At 34.3% G+C, this 14,430-nt stretch overlaps 1 protein-coding gene across 1 annotated transcript in view; it reads right to left on the bottom strand.

Moving 5' to 3' along the window:
* The window catches only part of LOC145675671 (uncharacterized), a 42,837-nt gene that overhangs the window by 20,437 nt on the left and 7,970 nt on the right, over window positions 1–14,430 (bottom strand). Inside the window, exons 2-4 of the mRNA XM_081746256.1 lie at window positions 7,994–8,218; window positions 3,602–4,032; window positions 1,421–1,502 (exon numbers count right to left, since the gene is read on the bottom strand). Of these exons, the coding sequence (XP_081602382.1) occupies window positions 1,421–1,502; window positions 3,602–4,032; window positions 7,994–8,180 (700 nt within the window). The 5' untranslated portion in view covers window positions 8,181–8,218. The remainder of the gene's footprint in view (window positions 1–1,420; window positions 1,503–3,601; window positions 4,033–7,993; window positions 8,219–14,430) is intronic.

Genomic DNA, 14,430 nt, shown 5'->3' with positions numbered 1-14,430 from the left:
GTTCATAATGGAACTTCCTGACATTTTCTCCAACCATACAAATTCCCTGACCTCCCTGATTTTTCCTGATCAATAGATACCCTAGCATCCTATACTCCAGAAGCTGTTTCCGGTTAATAACCCTAACTTCCAAGATGACAATGCGTCAACTGCTGGAGCTATTAAGACGTGACTTGATGAACATTGGGATGAACTATAACGCTTCTCTTGACCCGCCCAATCCTCCGACCTCACTATTATTGAACGCCTGTGGTCAGTTCTGGAGCTTTGAGTCCGGAGCAGGTGTCCTTCTCATTTTTGCTGACGGAAATGCGTGTCGCACTCATAAGAAATAGTACAATATTTCTCTGAAAACCATTCATGATATATGCGCTGGCATTCTGTGAAGAATTATGGCTATTTATCAGGCTTGTGGAGGTCCAACGCCGTATTACGCAGTGAAGTTGCATTTTCTTCACGTATTTTCATTATTTTTATGGTGAACCATGATTTGGAAAATTTTTAAAGGAGTATGGAAACGCGTTTCTAAATAAATAAATAAATAAATAAATAAAAGAGGGGGGTACCCATCCTCTGCTACATAGCTACTTGCGAATAATTATATTTAACTTCTAACTTATACCATGCCACATCAAGACCTCATAACCTCACGTATTAAGAAAACTTGTCTTCGTTAAGACATTTTTCTTGTGCAAGTTTCCATTTCAATTTAACGAAATAGCATCAAAGAAAGATACTTTTAGTAGTGAAAATGCCTCTTCTTTTCTTTTTTTTCTTTTTTTTTTTTTTTCTACAAATTAACTTTTGAGTCTATAATACAAATGATGTAAGGTTATATACTTGTATTATGTTGCATGTTTATTTAGTACTTCGTATATTTCCCTTTTCATTTTTGGATCAAAAGATCCAATATATTTCAATCAAAAATTTTCTTGTAAGCCTTACATCTGCAGAACTACATACAGTACAGCCAAATCCAAACTATCACTCAACTCAGTAGGATGTGCTTATTCCGTAGAAAATACGAAAACTCGATTTGGGGGTCATTCAAATATTTGTGGCCCCTGATACAAAAACTAATTAAGTTATTGGCCAATGTCGCAATCTCTCGATAATTTTTTTTATCATTCCTAAAATTCTTTTCTGTGCAGTGTAAAATTAATTATTGGCCAAGATCTCAATCTTTTGATCCATTTTTTCCTTAAAATTCTTGTTACTTATGTTGAATGGCCAGTCTAAAATGTCCGTCCTAGTTATATCTGCTATTTTTTATTTACCATCAAAAAAATAAAGGTGACTGAAATTGAGGCTGCTCACTTTTAATTAAGTGTGCAAGATTCTCTTACAGATACAAAACTAACATTTTATAGCTTATACACCAATCTACACGTTAGTTTTTCTTTATAGCATTGGTATTTACCTTCCTGAAGATTATTGTTAATTTGAATGGCTTCGAAATTCTTATCTTTACCGTCTCCTAAACTGAGCGAATCTGCAACCATCTGTAAAACACAAATCAATATTTTATAATTAATATGATGTTATGTATGGATAATAAAACATTTCTTAGTATGATTTAGTCCTTCCCGCTGGTCTAGTGGCTAGCGCGCCTACATTTGGCGCACGGAATCCCGAGTTCGACTCCAAGTAGAAGAGCCTTAAAATTTGAACTTATAATAGTGGTTTGGAATCCACCTTAAACTATAAGTCTATGTCTCATATAGCCTTGGTGGCGAAAGGGACGCTAAATTCCAAGCCAGCCAATCAATCTTTTGTAAGCAAATAATACATTAATTAACTAACAAACTACCACAGCGTGAAATCTGTGCATTATTCATTTAGTTTATTTATTTATTTTTAGAAATTTATTAACTACACAAGAATAAGAAGATATAAAGAACATTTCCGGAACAACAGCCTAAAATGAGCATGTTACTTTTGATTTCAGTTTCACGTTAATCTTGATAAACCCAAGAAACAGCACATTCACAATATATGAAATACTGTATATCATGAATAAATTAATCAAATGAGCCACTTCTACTACATAAAATATTCTATAGTAACAGAAATTCAGCAAAAAACATCATTTGACAATTTCCAAGTATCGCGGATATTTCAATGTACTGTTATGCATTTTGTGTAGCATTTTAGCGGAAATTCCATAATTTTACCACAAAGACACAATTGGAACGGAATGGAAAGGTGTGCACAGCGTACACGACGCAAAATTTAATAACATGCAAGAGGACTTTTTGTCTTCTTCTGATGTTACGAATCACCTCCCGAAGTATGTGTATATCTTTCTGTTTCGTTCCAATCGTTACCATTGAAGTTTCCATTCCAAGTTGGCATCCCTGTCACTCGTACATGACGTGGAATTCGACATATGCAAGAGGACTTTTTATCTTCTTTTGATGTCACGAATCACCTCCCAGAGTTTGTGCACATCTTTTAGGTTCACCCTGTATATAAAGTTTCGTGACACACCCTATGGGACTACGCGACGTTGGTTGGGAACCAATACTCTAAAGCACTATATTTTAATTTCTAAGTAGGGTCAAATAAAACAGATGGGGTCTTATACACCGGCAAATAATATCTTCTTTTAACTATTAATTACTATTTAACAATTACTCGGAAAAATTCCATATCTGGACTTATTCTCAAAAAAATCGTTTTATACGCCGGCAAATACTATTTTCCTTTTAACTATTAACTCTTTTAAATTATGTCTTTTTGGGGGTAAATTATAGACTTTCAGTCAAGCGGCTACAGCATCGTCCCTATTTATCCTAGGATCATGGTTCATACCTCATTCTCTTCAGAATAGAACAGCCTTTCAAACGGTACCATTCACACATCTCCATCATGTATCTGAGATGGGAAATTCGCAAAAAAAAAAAAAAAAAAAAAAAAAAGGATTTTTTGTTTTAAAAAAATGTTCTTTGTCCCTCTGGACCCCCCTTTTTTTAACGCAGAGATCTGAAAAATACTAAGGAGGGCACTGAATGTGTGTGCAAAATTTTAATCTTCTACGTGCAAAAGTAAGCCCTCAAAAAAAAGTCATAAAAAATATTTTTAAAGTTATGACGTCATCACACTCTATGTCTCGATGCAGAAAAGCGTGAAACCATACGTAATGTGTTCTGCAATGCCTCCAATGCTTTATAAAAAAGCTTTATTGGTACTTTTTAATCCGATAACGAAGACTATAAACTGAAAATAGGCACTAAAACTTAAAAAGGTTAATATTATTTAACAATTACTTGGAAAAACTTATTGAAACGATATAACACAATTATCTGTATTCGGGTATAACATGCATTCCATTATTGAACCTATTCTCAAAGTGAAAAAGTGTGTCTTATACGCTGGCAAATACTATCTTCCTTTTAACCATTAATACTGCTAAACTATTACTCAGAAAATTTATTGAAACTGACATAGTCCTCTGTATCAGTGTATACGACGCTTTTTAAAGGGAAAATGAGTCTTATACGCCGGTAAGTACTGTATTTTCTTTTAACAACTACACATACATAATTCTAAACATTTTAAATCAAAAGCTAGTTAAATGAATCAATTAAGGATTACATACCTGACAATGTGTGGTTTTAAAATGTTTTGCCAAATCCTGCTTCCACGGTGCTGTGAATGGGCACATTCTACATTTATATGTAGTTACTACATCCACAAAATCATCTAAGTTTTGGAAAACTACATCATTTTCTAACGTTGCAATAGCTTGTGAACCTTGCGACTCTGTTGTCACATTTAGAATGTTTTCTGTTAAACTTTTAGTAGCTGTCTCTATTGAACTCAAATCAAGATTTGAGTTAGTTTGATTACTTGCCAGAAAATTATGAGCAGACAGTTCAGGCATGCTTGGAATTGAATCAGCGGCTGCTATGTTGGCAGCAGTATTTGTATTGGGTAATGGATCTTCCGGTAGACTCTCGACAACTTGGATCTCATTTTTCAACATATCATCACTTTCTCCTTGTAATTGGTTAAGATATACATGACTACCTGCAGGTTAACAATGATAAGAGAATTAAGACAAAAGACATACCTTGTTTGTTTTGGTCAGATTATATTTTTATTTAAGACATAGTAGATCCAAACATAAAGTAAACAGCATTCTTATAAATTAAGTCTCCTTTCGAAGTATCAGTAACTAATATTAATAATATTAGGTGTATGCTTTGATCAGATTTTATTTTTAAGTCATATGTAGATCCAAAAGTGGAAAGCAACGGGGAACCAGAATCATCACTCGGTTTTTCCTAATATAGAACATATGTACAATGGTCTTTCGCAGCAGGTCAAAATCTAGTTCAGTTCCGGAGGTAAAATTTCCCCCATTCGGATCTCCAAAACGGGCATATCTTGGGAAAGACTATTGGACGAGAAAGTAACAATGTGGGGAAGAAAAACAAGGAAAAGCAAAATGCTTAGTATAGGGACATGGAACATACGATATATGTTACAGAGCGGGAAATTAGAAAATCTTAAAGAAGAAAGGAAATAAAATAATCTACATTTGATAGGAGTTTTTTAAGTTAGATGGGAAGGTAATGGGTATTGAACAGCGAAGGATATAGAATGTTTTCTCACGCAATGAAAACAGCGTCATAATGATGTAGGAATAATTCTTGGTAAGCGCTTAAAATAGAAAGTAGTGAAAATAGAATGTGCTGATGATAGTATTATGATGTTAAGACTTAAGGCGAAAAAGAACAACCTAGTGGTGATACAGACATACGCACCGACGACTTCGCATACAACTGAAGTAGAGGAAAATTATGAAAAAATAGAAGAAATTAAAGACAAGAAGAACAGGAGTGCATACGTAATTGTAATGGGAGATTTCAATGCAGTTGTAGGAGAAAAATAGGAAGGTAGTGTCGTAGGAAAATATGGTTTAAGCAAAAGAAGTTAAAAAGTGGAGTGACTGATTAATTTCTGTAGACAGAATTCGCTAGTAATTGGTAACACTTGGTTCAATCAGCACAAGAGAAGATATACCTGGAAATCCTCAATAGATGGCCGAAAATATCAGATAGCCTATGTTATGATTTCGGACAGGTATCAGAACAGCTTGAAAAATGCAAAGATCCTCCCCGGGGTGACATTTTCTCTAATCATAGCCTTGTGCTGGCCGAAATGAATATTCAACTGATAAATGTTGACAGCAGAAAAGGGCAACAAAATGTTGAACACTGAAAAGTTGAAAAACGAGAAAGAAAGAAGTGTTTTCGTTAAAAAAAATTCAAAGAAAAATAACTCAAACGAGGAAAGAATACGTACAGGTAGTAACAGACGGTGGAAGCATATGAAACTTTGGATACAGCAGGCTGCAGAAGTAATGTTAGTAGTAGGTTATCGCGAACACAAAACGGCTATGAAACCACGGGTTACAGAACATTTATTTCGAAATGTGAATGTGGAGAAGAATGGAGAGAATTAGTTGGGTCGAGCGGGAAACGAATGAGAGACTGTTAGAAATGGTAGGGGAGAAAAGAACAGCTTTAAATGTTAATGAGAAGATGAAGAGAAACTGGTTGAGACATTGGCTAAGAAGGAACTGTATCATGAGGGACGTGCTAGAGGATATGGTAACAAAAAAAAAAGAGACGGAGAGAGCGAAGGAGGCTACAATTGATGTACCATATCAAAACAGAAAACGAAACGGTTAGCAGAAGGCCGTGAAGCATGGAAGCTTTTCAGCTGCGGCAACTGAACTGCCAATAATGGCCGAATACCTATAATAATGATGAAGATCCAAAACATAGAGTGAGAAACATTAGTATGAATTAAATCTCCTTGCAAAATATCAGTAACTAAGATTACTAATACTCACTTTGCTTTGGTCAGATTTTATTTTAAGTTATACTTAGATCCAAAGCTAGAATGAGCAACCATTCTTATAAATTGAAATATTCCTTTGCAAAGCATCAATAACTAACATAAGATATATATATAACGTAAATTACTTACGGTTTCTTACTAGTATGCATACTTCATAAGATTAAATAAAATTACTCAAATGAAGTCACGAGAAACTAAACTCGATATTACCTTATATATTAAGGAAAAGAGGGCATCAGATCCTCTGTAGGTGTGAATGATTAAACCGAGACAATCATTCAATTTTGCACTCTTTATGTGTTACTGATATTACCTTCTTGTTTAAAAATAACTTGTGATCTGTCTTTTTGTGTAAATTAGCCACTTATCTTATCTTGCAAATGAAGCTAATGGCTGTCAGCAACAAATACGTTTCACTGTATATACAGGTTTCACACTGAAATTTTGGTATTGATTTTCCTGAATTTTCATAACTAAGTAAATTTTCTTTTATCCGCGAACACTAACATTTATCACTATGGAATAATAATAATAATAATAATAATAATAATAATAATAATAATAATAATAATAATAATAATAATAATAATAATAATAATAATAATAATTGGCATCCTCCCCCAATAACCGTCCAACGCTCGCTCCCCTTTTTATTTTATTTTATTTATTTATTTTTTTACATATACTACTTACTGTAAATACTTACTACAAGTCAAACTTTCTGTATTTGGAAAACAATAAACATAAGTACCAAACAATAATTATACACTAGCAATACCTTGAAAATCTTGGTTTTCTGAATACACTCATAAACGTAAACAAGTAAACATATACGCGGCTCGGGCGAATATAATGGTAAGCGTCACTTCCGGTGAAATTGAGTTAGGAGGTGGAATGCGTTGCGATAGAACAAAAGACAAATACGTAGTTTAACTTCGGAAATATAATTGCAGATGGCAAGAGCAGCTTGTTTGGTATGTGTCATTGCAATGAATTGCATGGAAATGGTTAACTTTCTCTGCCATTTTACTTGAAAATTAGAAAATGTGAGATAACATTATATTCGCCCGAGCCGCTTATATATCCTGGACGAGTCAAAAATAAACTTAACTTCTTTGAAATCATATAAAAATGTATTGAAAGAACTTAGAGAATCAATATAGGTGTCAATTTGTAACAAAACAAGTTTGATTTGCGTAGTGCCGCAGTACCACATTCCATCACCGTGAGTGCCACCGTATTGCATTCTTAAAATGGCGACTTTCACTGGTGCGAAGCGTGCAGTCCAATTGCATGGGCACCTTGTTCTCCTGACTTAATACCTATAGATTTCTTCCTGTGGAGTTTTGTTAAAGGTGAAGTGTATGTTCCCCCCTACCAAGCAATCCTGAAGACTTGACAAAAGGCATCTACGCTGCCGTTGCAGAAGTTACGCCCGATAACTGGAACGAGTATGGGAAGAAATTGAGTTCCGCCGAGATGTTTGCCGCATCACCAACGTCAGTCACATTGAACCAAAATGAGACTTTCATGTTAAACTTTAAGTGTTTTATTACAAATTGACACCTCTCTCGTTCCTATGAGTAACCTCAATAAATTCCTGTATGCTTTCAAAATTATAAAGCCCTTTTTGACTCACCCTATATATATATATATATATATATATATATATATATATATATATCACAATTTGGCATATCTTTTTAATTATCTGCCACTAACAAACCTAACTTATATGTTTTTAATTCTGTAGCATGATTTTTTAAATTTATTTATTTATTTTCTTCTTCTTCTTTTAGTTTTAAGTTTTAGCATCTTTCAGTGCCCCTCAACCTTTTTCTAAAGAAAATTTTCTTTTTTGAGTTTTTCATTTTATTTTTATTTTTTATTATTTTATTTATTATTCTTCGAGGCCTTCTTCATATTTTCTAGAGGTAGCTATGAAAAATTTCCTGACTCTTCTGTAGTATAGAAGCTTTCCCGGACCTTCTTTGACTTTCAAGGTCAATATGAACCATGAGATACTGAGTGAGAGAAAAGGAGAAAGGGATAAAACGGAACAAAAACTTTAATCTAGATGATCCACTATATGAGAGTATATAAACCAACAAATACATACAAGCAATTTGACCATCTTCCAGTAGCAGAACAGGAATCATTCCAAATTCATCCTTATTGGCTGTAATGCAAAATTCCGTAGAGGGCTGCTGTTCGTGTATGAGAACATGAGTTCCATTGGGTAACTTATACGTAAACACTTGTCCATCTTCATTCCCGAAAGAAAGCTTCGCTTCAGCCTCTGTCATTGTAAAACGTTCTCTAAATTGAGTCTACATCGATGGGCCTGCAAAATAGGTATTAATATTTTTTTTAAAAAAAAAGTGCATTATTAACAACATAGTATAAACTATAAGCAATGACAGGAAAAATAGAACAGGTTTGTTTAACGATATAATTTGACGCATATTTGTGTAATTTGTAAATAATTATTACTTACACTACGTCTTAATTGTAATGTAATAGAGAGATTCAGGTGTCTTGTAACGATTAAAAAATGTAGGAATTCCTGATAAAAAAAAGTCACTAGTATTCACCCTTTCTACCTATGGTTACATACCTGAACTCCTTTTTAGTAAATGTGAAGAGGTTCCGTAACTTGCATATGACATATATATTTATTAACAGTAATATTTGCTCACAGATTATCAAGGTACTTGCTCACAGATTATTTTTCTCTCTGGAGGCACACAGGGAATTTCATGTGCTGCCTCCTTGTTTGAGAAATCTTCATCATTCTTTAGACCTTCTCCAAAAGAAAAAAGTAATCTTGCATTTGCTTACTTTGTAGTATCTTGCACTCATCAGAAATCAAATCTTCACTCAAAGATGAAACTAAAGAAAGAGATTATGCAAGTGTAGTAATAGCTGAGAAGACGATGTTTCACATAAGTTATGATAACTTAAAACTGTCTCTCAGGATTTTCAATGAATTTTGGAAACGAATGTTCAGTGGTTTTCAGATACAATCTCACTCCATGCATGAAAACAGGCTGCGTTTCCAGTTTTAATTTTATCTAGATTATGTTTCCTTATTTTGACACTACTTTCAGTTCAGTATTATTTAATTCTCGATTTGCACTTGTAAATTTTGTGTGAATAAATTCTTGAGCAGAGATGGAACTAAACTCACTGTTGTTTACGTAGTGACCCAACAAACTCTTGTCAGGAGTGCAAGTTTCTACAAGAAGTGCATAAATTAGTGGTTCCTCGTTCTGAAACAGCTTTAATAACTTCTCAAATGGTAATGACACACGGACTAGAAAATGCAATGCTACCATTTCTCAAACATCAATCGTTTCGGCCTAACTTATGGTCTCATTTGTGAAACTCCCGAGATAAAATATTTTTTACTGCTGGCCACTAAGATAAAATCCTTTCACCAGCTGAGATCAAGGTCAACCACCGTATTTCAACAAAAATGCAGCGTGAACTCCATGAAAATATTACGATCTGTGATTGGAAGACAGGACTTTTTTGTAAGTATAACCCATCCTACTAAGAGGTAGCAAAGACAGGACAACATGAATTTCCGGTAAATGTTGTATACTGTTTCAGCAAATGTTGTCACCTTCGTCGGTAGCTCAGGATAAAGCGTATGTAACTCTTGTTTCCTCTCACAATGTAAGTTTTCATTTACTGCATGTGTCCAATTGAACAATGAAAACTCTTGCTAATGTAAATCTCTTGTACTCGAAAAACACATGAAAATTTATGAAACAGTTTTCTTCTCTTTTTATTATTTTCCTCTAAACTGTATTTTATGTTCCAGCAAACTGTAAATTTTAAATTCTTCTAATTAAGATCTCATAATATGTGACATATACAAAATATACTTGTGATGTACCTATTATTGCACACTCAACTCCGGCTAATTATTTTCACAAAATATTGTAATGGGTCACTTGTAGGTTTGCTGTTGTCCGATCTCTGGGAAGAGGTTTAAAATACTAACAATGTCATTAAACAAGCGACGCACGGTTAGGGAGGCTAGCCCTAGAAATCGCTAGATCGAGGTGACTGAAAGCGCATTTAGTTGAAGTGATGTATAGTTTAGTTGGCGGAATTTATCATAAATTATTTACATTTGTGCAAAATTATAAGATGAGAATTGTGTGTGAACCAAAAACAGAGAATACCTTGTGTATAAAAGATATTTTACTTTCAAAGTCGTTAAAAGATGGGAATATTGATGGAAACTGTAAATTTTATTAAAAAAAAAAACTAGGCATTTAAAAGAAAAGTTATTTCCTCGATTTCTTTACGTAATATATATATATATATATATATATATATATATATATATATATATATATATATATATATATATATATATACAGTGGCGGATCCAGGATATGATCAAGGGAGGGGCTAAACCATAATTTGCCGTTTTATCCAGTGTAAAGCTGAATTGAAGCCCATTTTATCCAGTGTAAACCTGAGCGTCAAGGGGGGGGCTATAGCCCCTTAGCCCCCCTCCTTGGATCCGCCCTTGTATATATAACTAGTAGGGACGGACACCATGTGCGCCTATGAGGTTTTCTCGGCGTTTTCCCGTTTCCTTCGTTTCATAATTTCACTATTATCATCCATCCCATCATCACCATCTCCCTTAGCTTCGGTGCATAATCATGGGACGTTAGACTTTAAAAAAAAGGCAGACGTTTGACATTTTTTTTCGCTCCTTTTCTTCCATTGTAAACTTAAATCTTTTGGCGTCCTCAGGATTAAATTAAAGCTATTTACCTTATAATCACGCATTGGTCAGGTTTTCTTTTTGTTTTTAAAGATTTTCTTTCTTTTAAATGCGATGCTGGTAGCATATTAAATTTCTCTTTTTCTTCTTTTTTTCTTTTTTAACTTAACATACTGGATAAGATTCCTGAAATTCCGACATCAATTTGTGTAAATTCTCAAAAGTTTTGTGTAATAATCAGAGCCGTAACAATCGATGGTGAAACGTACTGGGGCCCCAGATAAAGCAGCTCCGCACTCACTCTTTGTAAAGCTCCTATTACTTACTGCCAGGAATTGCGCAAATGGGCCCAGCCCGGGTTTTTTCGGGTTGGACCCACCTGGGTTTTTGATCTTTCTGTTGGTATATTATTGGTACAACTAAGGTGATCACACTGAAGGTTATTGTTATCAGATTTTGAACATTTTTTGGGCGAATTATATGCTTTCGTGTGAAGGTAGTCAACAACATTCAACATAAGACCTTTATAAAGTTCTGAAAGCACTGAATGAATGAATTTTAAAAACTCAGTTTGAGATACTTATAGAACAAATTAATGTGTGGATTATGCTTATAGTATATTTGAAGTAAAATAAGCAATTTTGTATTTTAGAAAATACTTTCCGTGAACAGTGTGCTTCCTGACTCGGCGCCGCCGAGGGACGTTATCCCTCATACGTTGACAGGTTTAAGATCATAGGTGCCGGTACCAACAGTAAATATGTAAATACATTAGTATTATTTTTTACATACAGACTTTCACGGTAACAAAAGTCTTCAGTAAAATTTGGTTTTCCAACAACAGTTCAGTTCAGTCATTTGTTGCTACCCTTCAAATAAGCATTCTGTAGAATCAACACCAGCAATAGCGTAAAAATTCTTGTCAAAATTAAGAAGCTTAATGCTAGGAGCTCCCAAGACTACATAACGCTTACTATTTTAACTGCTGAATTCAAACTTCAGTATTAATGGAAGTTTCGATGGACAGTAAAGCAAGCTGCATTTTCAAGGAAAACCCGTCATGAGAGAAGTGTTCGGGAAATTCCCGCAATTGAAACCACAAGGCATCGGAAGTGAATACTTCAACAATAAAAGTATTTATTTTACGCTGGAAGAAATTTAATTTCATTTATGACATTTTGAAACATTTACTTTAATAAAATATGAATTATAGGCTTTGTTAATTGTTTTAAATTAATTTTCAGGAAAGAACTGTCTTGCAACAAGTGATCGGGAAATTCCCGTACTTGAACGCACAAAGCACCAAAAGTGAACTTCAACAATAAAACCATTTATTTTACATTGAAAAATATTTATTTCATATAATACATTTTGATGAATTATGTCTTAAATTAATATCGCTATTTGGTATTCATATTTGGCGAACGTCACAGGCTCCTGGATCTACATTTGTTCGTTTGTGTGCCTGTACCACACAGTGTTCAACTTTTAGTCTTTTAAATTTCAGGATAAGCTGGAGACACACTAAATTTTCTGTATAGAGCTTTTTGGCATACCAACGTAAAATTACAAAATGGCGCCCTTTCTTTTCTTTTTTTTTCAAAGTAGCGGATATCTCAGGGTTGGATCCACCTGGATTTTGAGCTTTTTCTTAATATATTATTGCTACAACTAAGGTGATCACATTGAAAGTGATTTTTATCAGATTCTGGACTTTCCTCGGGCGAATTAAATGCTTTCAAGTTAAGGTATACAACAACATTCTACATAAGACCTTTATAAAGTTTTGAATGCACTGAATTAATGTATGGATTATGCTTATAGCCTATTTGAAAAAAAATGCAATTTTATGTTTTAGAATGCAATTTTATATTTTAGAAAATACTTTCCGTAAGTAGTGTGCTCGCCGACTCGGCTATCCCTCATACGTTTGACGAGTTTAAAGCCATATGTGCCGGTACTATCAGTAAATATATAGTGCATTAGTAAAAGTATTATTTCTTACCTTTGATGGTAGCACAAGTATTCTTCAGTAAAATTTAGTTTTCCAACAATAACAGTTTAGTTCAGTTATTTGTTGGTACTCTTCAAGTAAGCATTCTTTAGAATCAACACCAACAATAGCGTAAAAATTCTTGTCAAATTTAAGAAGCTTAATGCTCAGAGTTCCGAAAACTACGTAACATTTACCGTAAACGCGGGCTACTTGGACCCAATTTTGCAATAAATTCGTTCTTTCGGCCTGTTTTCATCCACGAAAACTCCAAACTTATTGTCATAACCCATATTAAGTGGAACTACAGGCTTTATTGTACATATCCAGGACAGTTTTAGTTACATATATTGAAAACAAAACACAGGCGATTATTGTAAAAAATGGGTCCAAGTAAGACTCACGTTCGGGCTACTTGAACCCACCCCCATATTTTCCTACAGAAAACCACTGAAATCTGCTCTGAGACTAAGTAGGACGTAGGTGTTCCAAGAACAACACTTTTTATTTACTGCAAACCACAAAGAGAACATATTAAGAGGCACTATCAAATATAATGACTGTAATAGCTGATTACGTTTTCTTCTACAGCTGCACGAGCCCTATCTATATTAGCAGCGAATCTAGTCGTTGACTGGAGGTGCAGTTTCTAAAATAACTTCACCCAATCTTGACTGGGAAGATTGTCTTAGAAAGCAATGACAGTTCTCCCATGCATGGCTAAATAGGACTTCACAATAAATCTGAAATCAAGTTAATTAACGAGAAATCCGAAATCACAAACTTTATCAAGATGACTAGCGAAGGCTAATTCTTCTTCTTCAGTGAACACTTTCAGATGGTCCGGATTCTGCCTTGACCTATTCTTTAATCTTCTTTCTATGGTGGAACGACTTATCTTGAAGTGAGCTTCTGTTTCTTTTCGCGACATTTTCCCCGAAGTGAATTGCTGGTAAACATTCTTCAAGCTGTTATGAAAAATCAGCATATTTTCGACCTGAAGGCAATCTTTTATATTGATGTATCATTTTGTACCGGTATCCTTAAGGAAACAATGAAAAGTCCTTACTTGTGTGACACGTGACAACAGACCTTTATTTTTCATTGATAAAGATAACAAAGGATGGGGTAGGATAAAGATAACAAAAGATGTGGGACAAAATATCCATGTTTTCCAGGTCATATGTACACACTTCATATACTGTATAATGCAATTACGCACACATCTTATTGTATATGAAAAAGTTTACCATGTCAGTTTCATTAACCTATATGTAACTACTTATGTGTTTACTTAGCATTGGTTCCACTTCCTTGCAAATAGTGTCCGCACATAAAAGTTTGGCGCTCAATAAATACACTCTTTTCGTCAACGACCTTTCTCACCAATGCTGCTCAATCGTAGCCTACCACAGAACTAGTTTCAATGTGTGTACGCCTGCATTATGACCCCATCTAACGGATCTAACTCTGAACTCACTCATTATTGCATTGCATATGGGACTTTAAACGAGTTTTTGGTATGGGTCCAAGTAGCCCCTTAAGGGTCCAAGTAGCCCGCATTTACGGTACTACTTCAAGTGCTGAATTCAAACTTCCGTACTAGTGGAGTGGAAGTTTCAATGTACAGTAAAGAAAGCTGGATTTTTGAGGGGGAAAAAAGTCGCGAAAGAAATGCTCGGGAAATTCCCGCAATTGAATGCACAAAGCATCGAATTGAATTCTTCAACAATAAAACTATTTATTTTACGCCGGAAGATATTTAATTTCATTTAAGACATTTTGAAACATTTACTTTATAAAAAATGAT

This window comes from Thermobia domestica, chromosome 18 (genome assembly GCF_964235325.1).
Source record: "Thermobia domestica chromosome 18, izTheDome1.hap1.1, whole genome shotgun sequence".
Lineage (NCBI taxonomy): Eukaryota > Metazoa > Arthropoda > Insecta > Zygentoma > Lepismatidae > Thermobia > Thermobia domestica.
This window is presented reverse-complemented; position numbering and strand designations above follow the sequence as displayed.